Here is a 19,916-nt window from a genome sequence, read left to right as displayed (position 1 = left end):
ATCATGGGGGATTTCAATATGCAGGTAGACTGGGAAAATCAGGTTGGTAGTGGATTCCAAGAAAAGGAATTTGTGGAATGTCTATGAGATGGCTTTTTGAAGCAGCTTGTGCTGAAGCCCACTAGGGAACAGGCAATTCTAGATTTAGTGATGTGTAATGAGGCAGATTTGATAAGGGAGCTTAAGGTGAAGAAACCCTTAGGAGGAAGTGACCATAATATGATAGAATTTACCCTGCAATTTGAGAGTAAAAAGCTGGAATCAGATGTAACGGTATTACAGTTGAATAAAGGCAACTATAGAGGCATGAGGGAGGAGCTGGCCAGAACTGACTGGGAGATCAGCCTAGCAGGAAAGACGGTGGACCAGCAATGGCAGGAGTTTCTGGGAGTAATTTGGGAGACACAGCAAAAATTCAACCCCAGGAAGAAGCAGCATACTAAAGGGAGGACGAGACAACCATTGCTGACAAGGGAAGTCAGGGACCACATAAAAGCTAAAGAGAAAGCATACAATGCGGCGAAGAGCAGTGGGAAACCAGGGGATTGGGAAGCCTACAAAGACCAACAGAGGACAATTAAAAAAGAAATAAGGAGGGAGCAGATTAAATGTGAGGGTAAACTAGCCAGTAATATAAAAGAAGATTGCAAGAGTTTTTTTAGATATATAAAGGGTAATAGAGAGGCAAAAGTGGACATTGGGTGGCTGGAAAAATGACGCTGGAGAAGTAGTAGTGGGGAACAAAGAAATGGCACAGAAACTGAATAGTTGGAAGACAAGAGTAACATCCCCAAAGTTCAAGAGAGTCGGGGGGCAGAGGTGAGTATGGTGGCCATTACCAAGGAGAAGGTGCTAGGAAAACTGAAAGGTCTGAAGGTGGATAAATCACCTGGACCAGATGGATTACACCCCAGAGTTCTGAAGGAGATAGCTGAAGAGATAGTGAGGGCGTTAGTGGTGATCTTTCAGGAATCTCTCAAGTCAGGGAGGGTCCCAGAGGACTGGAAAATCGCTAATGTAACCTCCCTGTTTAAGAAGGGAGTGAGGCAAAAGACGGGAAATTACAGGCCGATTAGCCTGACCTCGGTCGTTGGTAAGATTTGAGAGTCCATTTTTAAGGATGAGATTTCAGAATACTTGGAAGTGCATTGTAAAATAGGGCAAAGTCAGCATGGTTTCATCAAGGGGAGGTCATGCCTGACAAATCTGTTAGAATTATTTGAGGAGGTAACGAGTAGGTTAGACAAAGAAGAGCCAATGGATGTCATCTACTTGGACTTCCGAAGGCCTTTGACAAGGTGTTGCACGGGAGGTTGCTCAGTAAGATAAGAGCCCATGGTGTTAGAGGCAAGGTACTAGCATGGATAGAAGATTGGCTATCTGGCAGGAGGCAGAGAGTGGGGATAAGAGGGTCCTTCTCAGGATGGCAGCCAGTGACTAGTGGAGTTCTGCAAGGGTCAGTGTTGGGACCACAACTTTTCACTTTATACATTAATGATCTAGATGAAGGAACTGAGAGCATCCTGGCTAAGTTTGCAGATGATACAAAGATAGTTTGAGGGACAGGTAGTATTGAGGAGGCAGGGAGGCTGCAGAAGGATTTGGACAGGTTAGGAGAATGGGCAAAGAAGTGGCAGATGGAATACAATGTGGGGAAGTGTGAGATCATGCACTTTGGTAGGAAGAATAGAGGCATAGACTATTTTCTAAATGGGGAGAGAATTCAGAAATCTGGAGTGTAAAGGGACTTGGGAGTCCTAGTCTAGGATTCTCTTAAGGTTAACTTGCAGGTTGAGTCGATAGTTAGGAAGGCAAATGCAATGTTGCCATTTATTTCGAGAGGACTAGAATTTAAAAGCAGGGATATGCTGCTGAGGCTTTATAAGTGCTCTGGTCAGACCACATTTAGAATATTGTGAGCAATTTTGGGCCCCGTATCTCAGGAAGGATGTGCTGGCCCTGGAGAGGGTTCAGAGGAGGTTCATGAGAACGATCCCAGGAATGAAAGGTTTAACATATGAGGAATGTTTGAGGACTCTGGGTCTATACTCCATGGAGTTTAGAAGGATGAGGGGGGATCTGATTGAAACTTACAGAATACTGAAAGGCCTGGATAGAGTGGACTTGGGGAAGATGTTTCCATTAGTAGGAGAGACTAGGACCCGAGGGCAGAGCCTCAGAGTAAAGGGAAGACCTTTTACAACAGAGATGAGGAGAAACTTCTTTAGCCAGAGAGTGGTGAATCTATGGAATTCACTGACACAGAAGGCTGTGGAGGCCAGGTCATTGAGTGTATTTAAGACCGAGATAGATAGGTTCTTGATTGGTAAGGGAATCGAAGGTTACGGGGAGAAGGCAGGAGAATGGGGTTGAGAAACTTATCAGCCATGATTGAATAGCAGAGCAGACTCAATGGGCCAAATGGCCTAATTTCTGCTCCTATATCTTATGGTCTTATAGTTGACAAAGAATGTAGAGGGGGCATGAAGGAGTGAAAGAGAAACAGGGTCCTGGATTTTTTTCCACTTAAGATTTGCATTTAAAGTTTGGGGTTTTAAGGCTGTGTATTCACACAGGTTTTTAAAAAAGCATAGCAACAAAAGATGGTTAAAATACTAATAAGACTAGGTATTTGGAGTTTCTTCCCTAAAACTGGAAACAAGCAATTCATGGCCTATCTTAATAAACTTCTCAGAACCATTGGGGTAAATCTTGAGTTAATAGTGTAAAACAAGCTGCGAACTTGCTAATATCCTTTTTCCCTATTGCATGAAGTCAAGATCTTTTCCACTGTTTGGAAAACTCTGGTCGCGTGCTCGGACATGCCACCAATTGTAAACATAGGGGGATTTTTAAAAACACACTCTGTGATAGTCAGGGCTTTTTTAAAAGAAAGCCATTAGGAAAGATTTCACCAGGTATCAATGGTTCAAATGAAGGAAGACAGTTCTGAATTAAAAGCAAAATACTGCAGATGCTGGAAATCCGAAATAAAAACAAAGTGCTGGAAAAATGCAGCAAGTCTGGCAACATCAGTGGGGAGAGAATCAGAGTTAACCTTTCAAGTCCAATATAACTCTTCTGAAGAAGAATCATATTTAATTCAAAACGTTAACTTTGTTTCTCTCTCCACAACTGCTGCCAGACCTGCTGAGTTTTCCAGGATTTTGTTTTTATTTAAGTTGACCCACTTATGTGGGGAAGCATAGCTATTATTCATTTTTTATTAAGCTAAGATAGGTTAATCAAAACTAGATATCCAAAATCAGTGAAATACAATTTAACAATTTGTACCTCACCCTTTTTACCAAGTGTTTTTTCAGTCTGCCTCCAGATTGGAGCGATATACACATGAACATCCAGTCCAGATCACAAGACTTATTGGGCAGAATGGGCACTTCCCTACAGATAAAACACTCAAACCACTCACAGAAGTGACTAGCATTGATGTATCCTGAACTTGTAAATGAGTTTCAACAGGTTGAGAGTAAGAAGGCCTCTGGCCTTTTGTCATCCACCCAGAGTAAAGCATGTGGCTACAGATTATGGGCGGGATGACTTAAAGCACAACCAGGCAAGGTATGAGTGAGAGCCCTACTGCCTTGGTTAGGCCAAATTGGTGAATTTACCCATTTTCTGAAGGTGGCATTTGTGACCTGGCAAATGCAGACTTAGATGGTTCCCTGGGTGACATTACAGGAGTTCCCCACTGCAGCCTAAAATAAGACAGTGTCATAAAAGTTCAGAGCTGTACTTTGATAGCCACTTGCAGGGCTGTTTGGATACTTGATTTGGGCTGCAGGTTTACATGCGAGTCATTCAGATCTTCCCTTAGAGATCAAGGGCTGCACATGCACAACTCAATTCTTTAAATTCTTCTGGGATTATAGATGGCAATCGTCCAGGCTGAATCTGTCCTGTTTTTTGTGGACTGCTCATTCTTTTATATTGTCAGGTAGATGCCAGTGTTGTAGCTTGATTGCAACAGTGTGCCTGGTTTCAGAGCACAGATCATCAGCACTACAGCCTGAATGTTTTTGGTGGATTTATGGCGAGTTGATAGAAAATGCCAAGTGCTGGACAAATTATTGTTGTAACAGCGCAAGGAATTAAAAGCAAATTTTCAAACATTTTTACAATTTAGATTAAAAATGTTAAAGGTCAATAATTCTGTACTGATAGATTATTGTTCATTTTGCCTTTTCAGTGTCTGCCGACGGGCGCCGGGGCGGTGAATTTAGCAGAGCGGCTGCCTCATCCCTCCTCTTATCGCGACTCGCACCTAGGGCTGCATCGAGATCAATTTTCTACAGGCTTAGGGAGTAGAATTTGCAGGAGAGATGGGATTCCCGGATTCTCCCTTGTGAGGTTCGGGAGAAGCCCGCGACAATGCCTGACCCGCAGGCACTGAGCGCCATCCACCCATTCATTCAAACAGCGGGTACCAGGATCGCGAGGCACAGCCGTCGTTATACAACAGCGCATGCGCCCCGTGTCAAGATTCGGAACCGTTAAATTGAGGTCGTGTTGTGCCGTCTAATTCTACTCAATTTACCCAAAGATCAAGTTATCACTAAGCGCGTTTAATAACACCTGACGGAGGAAACATCGTCATTCCCTTTCGATATAATTATCGCATATTGTCCAGTTCATTATTTTATTTGGAGAGTTTCTAGACTGAAGGAATAGTTTATACAGTATTCACAATGCCGTGTCGCACCTCACCGGGTGGCAAATGGTTCGCTAGTCGGGATGCATTACGATTCAGCGACTTCTACTATAAACGGGGTCAGAAGACAAATCTATTACTATTTAAATCTAATGCTTACATCCCATTCGAAAGTGACCATTCCACGGACCGAATTCTCACTGTCTTCCTCAGCTTCGTCACCCCTCATAACACAAGTGCCTGTCGCTATCATGGTTTTCTCAGCTCCACCTTCGCCAAGTGAAGTATGTCACTGAGCATGCGCTTTATGCTGCCCCCACCCCTTGCAGCGCACGTGTTTAGAACACTACTCTTGCCATGAGGTATTTGGAATGTCACATGGTAAGTTGGCAAGTTACTTTGCAAACGTGAATATAAAATACAAAAGGATGCTTACTCTGTGCAGTTAGATATCTTTTATCCCATCTGTGCAAAATAAGCGGGGAGGGGCAATCATATGGCGATAGACATGAAGATGATGTTCAACTACCATACATTTGGAGTTAAGAATATCGCACTGCACAGAAAAGTTTGAATGAGTTCAACAAACGGGTGGAATAGGTTAGGGCATAATTTTAGTTCCAATATTAGTAAATTGATACATTCCTGATGGTCACTACATTGGATGGCACCACCATCTATGCAAGCTGCTTGCCATGGGAGAGTGGACAAGAAAAGATCTTGCTCCAGAAATTACAAATTACCTGTTACATTATTTATAATTATTATGGAAGTGTACATAAAGAGTGCCACATTTTACTGTTGCATTGGAGTCATGTGCTAAGCAACAACGTATTAATCTTATCAGGCTACCAATCATATGGCAAACAGCTAGAAATACACACGATGAAGCTTCAGCACTTGCAGTCCAAAGTGTGATTATTTCTAACTTATGGGAGCCAGAAGGCAAAACGCCTCCCATACCATCACCCTGGTAAACAATAGCCATTTAAAACATTCAGTCTTTGACAAGTTGAGAGGCTCTTCACGCCTCGTGCACACATGCTGCCCACTCCATCAAAGCATGATCTCCCTGCCATCCAAAATGGTCTCTTGCTCATCATATTTTGGAAAGATCAAGTATAAAAGGAGGCATGTCGGAGAAGGGAATGCTTCCTTTTTGCCTAACAAAGGTGGTTGTTTATTGTCATTTCAAACATTACTGCAAATATCTAATACCTCAAATATACAGCTTTCAAGCTAAGATCTCGAATAAAAGTCTCACCTAGATTTTACAACAGTGAAAACAAATGCAGGTTGTACATACTGCAGATGTTAACTGTCCCGGATCTGCATTGCAACGCTAGCCATTATGTAAACCAATGTAATCGGTCTCTGTATATCTGCGTTGTTCCAGAAAATTGGCAAACTTAAACTGTTTGTTAATGGAAAATTGGCAAACTTAATCTGTTTGTTAATGGAAAATTGGCCTCATTCAGTTAATAACTGCAGCAGCAAAGGTAAATAGATGATCTACATAAATTTATGAGAAATACCACAAAAAATTCACTAATATAATTAATTAGAAATGTTAAACTGATACATCAACATAAAATAGTGCCTTCAAGGTCTAGGTTTCAATAACAAACTTTAATGATATTTGGTAAAGAGAACAAGGGTACAAAGTTTGTATGAAGATACTTAATATAACAAACAATACATTATCTCTTGAAAATAAATTGAAACATAACTCTGAAGCTGTACAGGAGCAATTTTAGACACATTGTGCTACATTGCTAAATATTAAATTCAATTTTAAAAGAGTGTTTACAAACATTGGACTGCCAATTTACATTGCTGGTTAGATGCTTGTGTTACTGTATCACTTCTTTTTAACAGGCAATAACCTCAGCTATTCCAATGACTCCCCAAGCTAAACCTGTTGCAGCGTTTCCTGTAATAAGGCTCTCTTCATTTTCACCCCTTCCCAGATCATCTTCCTCTGCCTGAATCTTTAAAATGTAAAAATATCAGTATCTATACTTAAAAGGTCAAATTATTCCTCTTTGACATGCAAGCAGAATCGCATCTGAAATGTGATTAAGTATTCTTCACGACCATTAAAATGAGTTAATAGTGCTTTCACTGATAAATCCCCAGTTTTATTTCGGGGGCGAATTGGTTAAAAAAACACAACTTCCTCTCAAATTTGAGGGGGAAATCTCAAATTTCTCATTGTTTTCTTACCATTCATAAGGTTCAGAGTTGTATACACATCACAGCTGTGATATCAGCATTCACATTTAACATGCCACAATAATATCAAGGGCCCAATTTTCAACAGGCAAAGAGGCAAAAGGCAAAAGGCAGGGCAAATTGTTTTTTTTTAAAAGCAAACTCAGATTTATTTTTTTAGGCACTGCAATAAGAACCATGTTCATTATTCTTCAAAAAAATCAGTCTCTCATTCCTGGTTAAATATGGAGCATGGAAAGAGTATATTAATACACAGTTACTGTATTAGTATATACTATATTAATATATTATATTAATATAGCATTTTATAAAGAAAGCATCACCCCCATCAAAACTGAGGTCATCAATCAAACATGCATTGAAACTGCCTCCTTGTTTATAACATCCAACAATTTTTATTGTCTCACCATTACAGTAGCATTAAGTGGCCAGCACTACAACAATAAGGTTTTTCAATTTTACAATTAATAGAAACTATTGAGGAGTTAACAACCTGGTGAATCGGGTGTCAAGCTCCATAAAAGTACTTATGAATTATATAAATAATTGTGAATGGTCATTTGTCTTGATTATAGCTTTTTAGAATCTTTGTTTTCTCGAGTTTCAGCAATGTTCTAAATAAAAACTAGTTCTCTTTCTGTTTACCCAGGTTTTCTGGGGTTCCATTTTTCCTGTTAATTCATTGCCTATTATTAATACTAAAAGTAAAACCTAAAAATAGCAAATTTTAATGATTCGTGGGCAGTCACGATATAATTGAAATTGCCAACAGCAGAAAACTGCCTTTAACTCAGCACAAATTGTTAATGTCACTCAGCCAGTACCATAAGGGTTGCTGTGACAAAAAAATCTTTGTATTGTGCAATTTCTTTGTTTTTGCAAGCTAATAAACCCATGTTCACTTGCAGTTATAGAGTTCTGCACATTCAATAAACAACTGATCTGGATAGAATGGGCAGGATTTTGCTCTTTTGGCTGTGCCGCTGTTAGGGTCAGATGGGAGTCAGAACTCCGCACTGTGGGGCGAACAGTCACCTGAATTTGCCCTGAATTAGACAACTAGTGGACAGACAGTAAGCTCGCTGTCCAATTAAGGATGATGATGGACAGGCTCTCAAAACTGGAGGGTCCGTTGGAGGCCCCTCAGCACTGAAGCAGCAACAGGCTGCTATTTTCAGGTAAGGGAGGGAGAAATGACCATAGCTCAATACTTCAACGCTTTTCCATGAACAAATTACAACACTCACTGGTGAGGTCATAGAGCTTTTACTTCCAAATATTACATGTTCCCATTGTTCATGCTTCACAGATTGTACCCATATAGCCCTATATATTTGTAGGCAGAATGTTGCATTAATTTACTTCAGTGCCAATCACTCCAAGAATGTCCAGCCCATCTATGACCATATGTAGGGGATCATGCAAATCAAAGCCCTTTTTTCCAGCAGTTGTGAAGCCTTTATTGTCAGGTAATACGCGTTGCTCCAATATTTGACCACTAAAAAACAGGCAAAACTGGTTACCAAAACACCCAGATTAGTTCATAACAGCCATAGACACTAGCTGAGCACAACTAAGATAAGGATAACGACATCCAACATCAAGTCTACTAACACAAAAACAAAAACAGAATTACCTGGAAAAACTCAGCAGGTCTGGCAGCATCAGCGGAGAAGAAAAGAGTTGGCGTTTCGAGTCCTCATGACCCTTCGACAGAACTTGAGTTCGAGTCCAAGAAAAAGTTGAAATATAAGTTGGTTTAAGGTGTGTGTGTGGGGGGCGGAGAGAGAGAGAGAGAGAGAGAGAGGTGGAGGGGGGGGGTGTGGTTGTAGGGACAAACAAGCAGTGATAGAAGCAGATCATCAAAAGATGTCAACAACAATGGTACAAAAGAACACATAGGTGTTAAAGTTAAAGTTGGTGATATTATCTAAACGAATGTGCTAATTAAGAATGGATGGTAGGGCACTCAAGGTATAGCTCTAGTGGGGGTGTTTTTTTTAAAAAAATAATGGAAATAGGCGGGAAAAGAAAAATCTATATAATTTATTGGAAAAAAAAGGAAGAGGGAAACAGAAAGGGGGTGGGGATGGGGGAGGGAGCTCACGACCTAAAGTTGTTGAATTCAATATTCAGTCCGGAAGGCTATAAAGTGCCTAGTCGGAAGATGAGGTGTTGTTCCTCCAGTTTGCGTTGGGCTTCACTGGAACAATGCAGCAAGCCAAGGACAGACATGTGGGCAAGAGAGCAGGGTGGAGTGTTAAAATGGCAAGCGACAGGGAGGTTTGGGTCATTCTTGCGGACAGACCGCAGGTGTTCTGCAAAGCGGTCGCCCAGTTTACGTTTGGTCTCTCCAATGTAGAGGAGACCACACCAAACGTAAACTGGGCGACCGCTCATCTTTACAGTATAACAATCAATTAACAGGAATCAGCCTAACAAGGACATCAACAAACATCAACAAGGAGACAACGTACTGAAGGACTTGAAACGTCAACTCTTTTCTTCTCCACCAATGCTGCCAGACCTGCTGAGTTTTTCCAGGTAATTCTGTTTTTGTACAGAAGACAGGCTGAGTTATAACTGATAAACCTCCTTTGCCATCATTAGAGTTATTTGCCAGGCTCATTGAGCAGACCTTCAAATAATGGTAAAACCCTTCATCAAATGCATGAATAGTATTTCCGACAACTTCTCTTTAGCTTCAACAAATGAGCTTTCACTTAAATGTTAATTTCACTTCCTTCCTGACAGATACCATTCATATCGCTGATAAATAATCAATTCCCTGACTGATATGTTCTAGAATATAATGCAAGACTTCATCTACATGATCTTTCACATGCATGCTATGGACTCTGCAAAAGTTTGTTTTAGTCTCCAATGACTACAGCAATATCTAATAGTTAAGAAATATTATTATATTGAAAGCTGGTGCCAAGGTCCAGATCCCTATCTTCATCAGTTAATCACAAATGAGGGATGAACAATTGTACAGCAAGTTCCTGCTCCACCTCCGCCACCAACATCTGCTCACTCACATGCTGTGCATGATTCTTTTCAACCTCACATTCAATCTTATCCATGGTGGATGTGGATCCTGAGTGTTCAAACTGTTGCTTTGCATGATTTGAGATCTGATATGTTGGACTCTGTGAGATTGCTTAAGTCTGTCTATAGCCTGCATATAGTCCTGTGTTGTAGCTTCACCAAGTTGGCATCTCATTTCTATGTACACCAAGTGTTGCTCCTGGCATTCTCTCTACACTCCTCATTGAATTAGGGTTGGCCTCCTGGCCAATGGTAGAGTGAGGGATATACTGGGCCATGAGATTACAGATTGTGGTAGAATTCAATTCTGCTGTGGCTAATGACCCACAGCACCTTGTGGATGCCCAGTTTTGAGCTTCTAAGTCTGTTCTGAATCTATCTCATTTAGCATAGGGTTAGTTGTTGATGTTCTCAGTGTAAAGAGCAGGATTTCATCTCCACAAGGACTGTGCAATGGTCACTCTTACCAATATTGTCATGGACAGATGCATCTGCGACAGGTAGGTTGGTAAGGGTGAGGTCAAGTAGGTTTTTCCCTCTTGTTGGTTCTCTCACAGCTGCAGATCAATCTGGGAGCTATCTCCTTCAAGACTTGGCCAGCAGTGATCCTAGCAAACCACTCTTCGTTATGGCATGGAAGACCCCACCCAGAGTATATTTTGTGCCCTTGATACCCTCAGTATTTCTTTTACGTGATGTTCAAATGGAGGAGTACAGTTTCATCAGCTGTGGGAGAGCAGTAGTGGTAATCAGCAGGAAGTTTTTTTAACGTGATGCCATGAGACTCAATGGTGTGTGGAGTTAATATTGAGGACTTCCAGGGCCACTCTCTCCCGACTATAAACCACTATGTCTCCAACTCTGGGTGTTCAGGACATACCCAGGGACAGAGATGGAGAAGACTGAGACATTGGTTGTAGGGTATAATTCAGTATTACTATGTCAGGTTGTTGCTCAAGTAGTCTGTGGGACAACTCTCCTGATTTTGGCATCTCCCCAAATGTTAGCAAGAACTTTGCAAGATTGGCTGGGCAGGATCTGTCTTTGTCAGTTTCCAATCCATAGGTCAGTATCAAGTGGTTTATCCAGTTTTATTCGTATCCAACTTTTCTGTAGTGGTTTGATATAACTGAGTGTCTTGCTTGGCCATTTCAGAGGGCAGTTAAGAGTTGCTGTTGGTCTGGACTCACATTTGGCCAGACCAGGGACAGCAGATTTCCTTCCCTGAAGGACATTAGTGAGCTAGGTATTTAAAAAAAAATTCAGTAGTTTCATGATCATTATTACTGATACAAAATTTGTATTCCAGATTTATGAATTAATTGAATTTAAATTCTCCAGCTGCCATGGTGAGATTTAAACCTGTTCCTCCAGAACATTAATCTGGGTCTCTGGCTTAATATTGCAGTAACATTAACACTATTTTACCATTCCATCACCATGACCTCACTACCTCTAGACTCGAGGGAAAAAAAATCAGCTATGGTTGCCACTCCTAACTTTTATCTAGTCTGACTGAAATGCATGGTGCCTTGATCTGAAACCGATTGTTCATTTCAGCATGCAAACTACCAAACTTACCTTACAATCACAAATTAGCAACCGACTTGATCTTACTGGATGGTGTGGACAACAGTAGGGCTGCTGTCTTCAAACAGTGTAAAAAGACTAAGATGGATTTACAGGGAAGCTTTTTCCAATAGGCATGAATTTCTTACTGGGTAAGGGGTAAACTGTAGCTTAAATATCCCATAATTAATATATTTTTGCAGTTGTTTTTCCTTTTAGGTGGTTTCATATCCCTAATTGAAAGAACGGTTAAGCCATTCTCCAGCTTCTGCCAGCTCCATGCAATAACTTACTGACACTTTCTCCAGTTTTCACCCCTCCACTTGGGAAACTGTCAAAATCAGATGGTGAACTTGTTATTGTGTGAAATATGTATATTTAGCTGTTGTATCACTGGGCCACTATAAGTTTGGGGATCAAAATAATTTTTGTACAGAATAATCTGCCTTATGAGGCAAATGGGGTTAGTTTTAATACATACCACCATAGCCCGACCAATAACAGACTCGGTTCCTGAAAGACTAATAAGTTGATCTTCTATTTGAAAATCAGCAACACCTTCTTCATTAGCTTCAACATTGCCTAGATCTCCTACGTGCCTAGAATATATTACAATACTATAGTTAGAAAAATAAATCAGAATAAAACTTTATTGCATGATTTCACTGTGCAATAAAAGTAACCATTTGAAGGAAAATTAAGGTGACAAGAAGGGCTTTATATGTATTAACATGCAGTATGCATTGCTATGCATGACAGACAATTTGGGTGTTGAGCGAATAGAAATCTTTTGTTGATGCAAGTGACATGGTTTTGGTTTGGTACCTTCAGTGCCATTTCAACCCATCGAATGCCTCGCACCATGGGGAAGCCAGAAAGCTTGCAGTGGCCATGTCTTTGTTACAATGGGGTCATGCCATTGGCGAAAAAATTCCAGTGCCTTACCAAAGAGGATGTCTGTCAACTAATGAATGCAGGCCTTTAGAGCTTTTTGGTTACAATTGCATAGGTCCCTCATCAATGACTGAATGATCCACAGTGGAAAAGTTGAGAGTTTTTTTTTCTCCAATGAATAGTACTGTTGTCAGTAGACCATAGCCTGAGGTCATTCCAGAGAATCTCAAAGATGACTTAACAGCATCCTTGGTGAAGCATAGTCTCAGGGCTCCTCTGACATATCTTGGTACAAATGTATTGTCTGTACGTTCTCTGGTGGGGGAGGGATATCAAGTAGGATAATGTCTCCAGTCATAGTACTTCACTCTCAGGGCGTCCTGTTTCTCCTGCTACTCTTCATTATTCTGAAGAGGGGTGTGCCCATTGGGAAGCCACTGCAGATGATCACATCAACCAAAAAGCATGGAGTAGGTGGCTTTCCTAAACTCTTCTCCTTTCACATTGGATCAGAACTATTTTAACACCATACCCTGCGCAAACCTAGCTATCATATAATCATAACAACCCAAACCTACTGCCTGGGGTATCAATATTAACAAAAACTTTTTGAAGGAATTTGTTTCAATACCTTAGGTCTGAAAATTACAAAAGCAATAGAATGCTTTCTTTTGCAAATGTTCTTCTTTCTACAGGCTTATGTAATCTCTGAACAGGATTGTACTCTGGCTAATTTGAGAATATGCCACTCAGAATGGAACTGGTAGTCTTCTCAGATGGAACTTTCCAGGCAGCGAAAGCAATGTTTTTTTTTCCAGGAGGAAATTGGTAAACCAGGATTCTCATTCTGCTGAGGCAGAGATCCACTGGACCTCTTACTCCCTGAAGACTCATTGGCCAGAATTTTCCTGTTAGTGTGCAGGGGCAGGCCCTGCAAACCTGCGTGTAAAATGACAGGCGGTGATGTCGAGCAAGTGTCCGGACTTCACCGCGCGTAATCGTGATATTTCGTTGGGCGGGTGCGCATTGATCTCCAAAGCGCATCCGCCATTAATTAACGGGTTACTTAAGGCCCTTGAGGCACTAATCAACGGCAATTTTTCGGTGCCCGTGCAATCTTCGGGTTGGCGCATAGGCACAACAGACAGGCGGGCAGGACACATTTGTATAAACATCATCCACTGGCGGGATAAGAGGGCTCAGTGGGTTGTGAGTGTGGTCTGTCAAACATCGTTTTTTTCAAAGTTACTGATACTTGCCTGTGTGATCTGCAATACTTCAAAATGCATACCAGTTGCTTGGTCTGGACTCTCAACCTTCAGGTCAGCACTGCAGTGAGGAATCTTTTTTGAGCCTGCAGGTTTCAGGAAGCCTTCCCTTAGCCTGGGAATGGGAGCTGAACTCTCCACTGGAGACACCTCCTCTGAGGAAGGGAGGGCTAGAAGAGGGCAGAGGCCAGGAGTGCACATTCAGCCTCCAGGGGAGCCACCTTTGGGAGACACAAAGGGTGCAGGACCAAGAGGTGGGGGCCGCAGAAGACACCACTATCCTGCTGCCAGGGTATACGGGCTGTGAAGCAACTACCTCAATATGTCTGAGGTGCAGTACCAAAGGAGGCTGTCTCTCAAGGGAGACAGTCAACTATATCTGTTAGATAATTGGGCCTGAGATCTCCACGAACTGTGTGGGTGGACACCCCATACCAGTGGCTCCAAAGGTCACAGCTGCCCTCAACTTCTATGGCTCTGGCTCCTTCCAGGAGTCAGTGGGTGATCTTTGCAGTGTCTCCCAATCAGCTGTCCACACTTGTGTCAAGCAGGTTCAGACACTCTGTTCAGGCGTGCATTGACCTTCATCCACTTCCGTTGGGAACAGGCAAGCCAGACACAGCAAGCCAGAGGCTTCGCAGCCATTGCTGGTTTCCCCCGTGTCCAGGGTACAATAGACTGCACTCATGTGGCCATCAAGGCGAGAGCAGGTGAGCCCAGTGCCTTCGTCAACAGAAAGGGATTCCACTCCATGAATATGCAGATAGTGTGTGATCACAGGATGCTGATTCTACAAGTCTGTGCAAGGTACCTAGGCAGCTCCCACGAAGCCTACATCATCAGACACTCCCAGGTGCCGGGGCTCTTCAGTGCTCCAGCCTGGCTTGATGGATGGCTACTGGGTGAGAAGGGCTATCCCCTCAGAAGGTGGCTCATGATGCTTCTCCACCATCCAATATCAGAAGCTGAGCAGCGGTACGCTAGGAGCCACGCCTCCACAAGGGCTGTGGCGGAGAGAGCCATTGGTCGTCTCAAGATGCACTTCCGATTCCTGGACTGCTCAGAGGGCGCTCTCCAGTACACTCTCTACCCCCCCCCCCCCCCCCCAAAGATCGTATGTCGCTGATAGTGGTTGCATGCTGCGCTCTTTACACTCTTGCGCTGGAAAGAGGGGACGCTGTGGATGATGAAGAGGTAGACACGGTGGCTGTGACTGCACTCGATGAGTCCAGCAGTGAATCTCAGGATGAGCAGGCATGGGGAAATGCTGAGGGGGTAGACATTGACCCAGGCATACTCCAGGGAGGAAGGGACACCCGGGAGGCTTTAATTCAATGAACCTTCAGCTAGCACACCACATATGGACCTACAGGACAAGCCTGGACTGCAGGCCCCATACTTGATACCTAAGTGCAAAATCTGTCTGGTTAGGAACATTAACTAAGGGCCTTGTTAATAAAGCTGAATGTTCCACAAGACACTCATAACATTTTTGGAAACCATCCACCTGCAGAAGAAAAGAGGCACCCTCAACAATGATGACATGTCTGAATTTAATATTACAACCAAAGGAACTTAAGAAAACAAAATCACACTAACTCAAAGACCTCAGTGCAGGCCAACACAAAAGCACCAGTGATAAACCCGTGGTGTGCCTAAGGCGCCTTATGTTTACGTTTTCGGGTGTTACGTCTTGGTGCTGACCCCTCGCCGGGAGCGGTATCTGCGACAACCCGCTCACTCTGCTATCCTGTTGGCCTTGATGACCTTGGCAGTCGACCTCTGGCCCATGGAGCCTGTGCTGGCCCTGTCTGGGAGGGAGCTGCCAGTTCCATAGCTGGCATCTCCCCAGTCGTCGCAGCCTCACCGAATGCAACAGTCATTGACAGAGGGGCGAAGAAGCCTCATCCCTCATCTAGAGCACCAAGAGGACCCCACAGGGACGATAGGCAGCTGCTGTGCCAATGTGGGGTCGCTTGAGACCTCCCTGCTCATTGTGGATGGATGGGCACCGAGCTGGGAAACTTGGTGCCCTGACCATCTCTCACATTGACCTCAGCTGGTCATTGCCGATGTGAGGGTTTGCTGGTCTGAGAGCTTTCCCAGGTAGCCCTGATTGGTCTCCTAGAGGAGCCTCTCCACCAGAGTCACCACACATGAAGGACCCTTGGTGCTCAGCCATGAGGCTCATTGCTTCAGCGATAGCCCACGTAGACTCCTTCATCACGGACACCAAGCCAAGCATAGCCTCATGTATCTCCACCAGATGCTCCTGCACACCCGGCCGTATTTCCTGCGTTTGCTGCGTCATAGACAACTCCAGAGGCATATCATCAGGCACCGACTGAGCATGTGCCTGGTCCCCTGCAGTCCTCCGACTGCTGGCGCCATGGGCACTCTCTGTCTCTGCCAGCTCCTCCAGTGACTGTGAAGTTCTGTCACCACTGTGCCCCGGGACACTAGCCAATGTTCTAATTCCCACTAAGATGCTAGTGTCTGAACTGGTGCCTGCCTGGCAGAAATGGTGTGATGCTGGTGAGACTTCAAGGCCCTAAGGTGTGGAAGGGGGTGCCTGCTGCCCCTGCTCCGTTGATGTTGAAAGAAAGAACAAGGACATTGGATCAGTTAACGTGGAGACAATGTCAATGTGCATCCCTGTCCACCGGATCACTATGCGCTCATCCTTCCATAAGCAATAGTCAAAACATGTTGTAAGCTTCAGTCACTGAATATTCAGCACTGCCATGGCTGTTGGGAGAACAATGGTGATCTCACTGCTGGGCATACATACCTGACTGTGGCACCCCAGCCTCACTGACACCAGTGGACCTGGGCGCATTGGGCCTCTCCAAATCTCGGGACTCCTGCTTGAAACAGCTGAGAATCGCCAACTGTGCCAGGCTGCCGCCAGTCCTCACCTGCTCGGTGGCATCATGTGCATTCTTCTCCTGAAAAGGAGAGAAGAGCATTGATTAGTGCTACTTGTACCTGGATTCTCTTTGCAGACGGCCCACCCCAACCAAAGTGGGACATCACAGGGCTCCAGTGCCTCCTCAACCCGCTGTGGCTGAACACTCACCCATAAAGATGCTAGGCCTGTCTCCCCACCACCCCACCCAAAACCCCTCATCCACCCCCTTGGCCAAATGCAGCCTACATCACATTAGGCACCACACAGTCTAACCTTCCATAGCAAGGAGGCACAAGCACATGGAGCACAGAGAACAGCAAATCGATCAGTGCCACGCCACCTGGAAGCTCCCCTCCCAGCATGTCATCACCCTGACTTTGGCATGTCCTAGCGTTCCAGCACTGCGCCTAGGTGCAGTTCCTCCAGGTTGTCCCCAAAACAATAATGTGGATCTCAGTGTACCACATGCTGCGGGTGCAGAACCCATCTCTTCACCACCCTCTCAGGGTGACCTCGGCATGGGCAATATCTGCTGGCCCTACCAGCAAAGAACACATGCTATCAATGATTCAATGCAGTCACTACACTCAAACTTTTGGGGGAGGGGGAGGGGGCAAGCCTACCTGCCGGATAAAATGACCAATGCCAACATGGTACTCACCCTTCCTGAGCACAACAGGTCATTGATGCGCTTGCGACATTGGATCCAGGTGCGTTGCACCACATCGCAGGAGCTCACCACCTCTGCCACCTCCTCCCAGGCACATTTGGTCATGTGAGGGGGCCTCCTCCTCCTGTCCTGGGGTACGAGGACCTCCCGCTGTGCTGCCACCTCCCCGAGGAGGGCAGCAAGGCAATCATCAAAAAAATGAGGGGCACAGTGCCCCCTGCCCTATCTTCCTGCCTGGCCTGCTTACCAGGAGGGCTCTGGGGAGCCCTTCCACTGGCCATGATTCACAGCTTTTGAAAGGCTGCAGCATCTTTTTAAAACAGGCTGCTGGGTCACCATTGGACCTGACGGTCATTGCAGTCCTGCCGCTGCCCACCCACTCCCACTGTCCTCGGGAGCTGCGTTCCACGCTGGGCAGGCCTTATTTGGCCCGCCCGCATAAAGGCAGCGCGGACCTGATTGCCAGCTGCCCATTCCTGCTCCACCCGCCCAACAGGTAGAAAATTCTGCCCTTAAATCATTTGAAATCTCTTTTCATAATAGTATCTATTTATCATATAAAACTCAGCTTTTTCACATTGTGATCTACCATGCATTTCTTAATCAGGAATAACCTGCATACAATACACACCTTTCTTTATCTTGTTGCCCACCATGCATTTTCTTACGAGGATTGAAATGAGGTCCCATACTATGATAACCTAAAATAAAGTATATATTTTTTTAAACTTCATGTGATTAAATTACAACAAAGGGGAGAGTTATTTTCTTTAAAATGAAGGCAGTTTCCACTTAGTATTGGTAGATAACTAATGCAAATGTGGCGGGGGGTGAGGGACTAATCCCACACCCTGTAATTTCCTTTCAACAAAATATACAGAGACATGCTCATTGCTATCTCTAAAAATTTCAAACTGGACAAAGACCTAAAATGGCTTAATCTATGTCGGTTTGTGATCCCGAACAAAAGAAGCCACCTGGCGGCATCAAGGAAACTTGCACATTGTTCTCTCTGAACAGCCACTAACAGTCCCCTGTGGGCTGCACAAATCAAATTCAAAAAGAGCTATGCAAAGGCCATCTGCATTTCATAACCAGGCTGGTAAACAGGAATCTGTTCATCTGCTAAGACACAGGGCCCTGCAACCTTACTTTCACTTCTTAATGGTTGAGACATTTAACAATCTCAGAGACCCAGATGAGGGATACACATCTTTTATCAAAGACAATATGGAAAGGTGGGTGTCATGTGACATGGACGTCTGGCTTATGGAACCATTATTATTGCCTTGCTGCACTACAAACTCTCAGTCTACTTTGTTACCATCTGACTAGCAGCATCACAAACAAGGAACTCTGGCATAGGTCGAACACCTGGCCGAGGGGTTGGGAAATATGCCACCTCTTAGAAAGAGGGAAGCAAATCAAAACACCTTTCTGTTTATGGACAGGTGGTGAGAGGAGAAATCAGTGCTGTTCAAATTAACACCCCCTCCTGTCCATAACACTGGGAAAGGATATAAGAAATGGCAGCTCCTTCAATGCAAACTTAATTGCTGATGGTATTAATAAAAGGTCACATGTGGCACCTTGAAATGGCAAAGAACAAACTCCTCTTTTGATTTTTAAAAAGATAAAATTAATATTCAATTATACTTATATTCAGAAAAATTGTTCAAGAACCAATAAATGCAAGAATAGGAAGAGAGAAAGAAGCCAATTTAATAGGCAGCCGAGAGAGGATCAAGGTGCCAACCATGCTGTGTTGTATATGCCCTCTTTAGAAAGATTCCCATCCATTATAAAGTCATTTACTTTTCTTTATATTTCACAAATACTCAGGAAGCCTACTCAATTTTTCCCAAGAGGCAAGAGAGTTTAAATTCAGAAAAGGAAACTAAGATCAAACTGTACAGTACATTTTCTTCACAGTAATTGGTGGCAGAATTATCCCTTCCCAATTAATCAGAATTGTTCTATGTATTCCAGTGAAAGCAAAGTGAATTTTGTTAGAAATTCAACTTTGATTGCTTAGTACACAGTAAGCAATTTAATATGACAATGCTTTGAAATTGGAGAGCTCAATATTGGTCCAGAAGAAAGCTCAGGCAATTGTGCTTTTGTCTCCTCACAAATGAGGATCTATTATTAACCTTTAATGTGATCTGGCATTCTATAAGACGTGCCAGATGAAAAGATATCATGATTTTTGTTATTTAAGTAGACACGAGCACTGCTTTACTTATACTCTTAATTTATTCCTTCAAATCAGATTGAGCTCAGTTCTGTGGTTGATATCAGTTCTTCATATATAAACTGCACTCCTTTCTGCCCGTTAGCAGTTTTATGCAGGAAGTGTCACCAGCTGCAGCACCTTCAGCTCTGGGTTTCAGAGCTTGAGCGGTGGCCGGAGTTATTGTGGTGCATCTGCAAGGCTGAGAGCCACGTGGATAGCACATTCAGAGAGGCGGTCACACTGCAGCTTAGGAGCCTAGAGGCAGAAAGGGAATAGATGACTGCCAGGCAGTCAGGAAATTAGGCAGGTAGTGCAGGAGTCCCCTCGGGTCTTGCTCACCCATTGATTTTCCATTTTGGATACCAGTGAGGGCGTTGGTTCCTCAAAGGAGAGCAGTCAGAGCTAAGTTTGAG

General features: G+C 43.7%; 2 protein-coding genes across 4 annotated transcripts in view; both read right to left on the bottom strand.

The window, feature by feature from the left end:
- The window catches only part of LOC121290652 (superoxide dismutase [Cu-Zn]-like), a 38,577-nt gene extending 33,634 nt beyond the window's left edge, over positions 1–4,943 (bottom strand). For all 3 annotated transcript variants that reach the window (XR_005945857.1, XM_041211383.1, XM_041211382.1), the window contains exon 1: positions 4,830–4,943. Coding sequence is in view for 2 of the 3 variants with exons in the window: in XM_041211383.1 (XP_041067317.1) it covers positions 4,830–4,922 (93 nt within the window). In the remaining variant the exon portion in view is untranslated. The remainder of the gene's footprint in view (positions 1–4,829) is intronic.
- Positions 4,944–6,540: 1,597 nt separating this feature from the next.
- LOC121290450 (superoxide dismutase [Cu-Zn]-like) lies at positions 6,541–17,957 on the bottom strand. Its single transcript, XM_041210887.1, has 3 exons — positions 17,899–17,957; positions 12,006–12,123; positions 6,541–6,660 (listed from the first exon to the last, which is right to left on the bottom strand). The coding sequence occupies exons 1-3, from the start codon at positions 17,955–17,957 to the stop codon at positions 6,541–6,543; spliced, it is 297 nt and encodes a 98-aa protein (XP_041066821.1).
- Positions 17,958–19,916: the final 1,959 nt, after the last annotated feature.

This window comes from Carcharodon carcharias, chromosome 18, assembly GCF_017639515.1.
Source record: "Carcharodon carcharias isolate sCarCar2 chromosome 18, sCarCar2.pri, whole genome shotgun sequence".
Classification (NCBI taxonomy): domain Eukaryota; kingdom Metazoa; phylum Chordata; class Chondrichthyes; order Lamniformes; family Lamnidae; genus Carcharodon; species Carcharodon carcharias.
The sequence above is the reverse complement of the archived record's forward strand: the minus strand, read 5'-3'. Positions and strand labels throughout refer to the sequence as shown.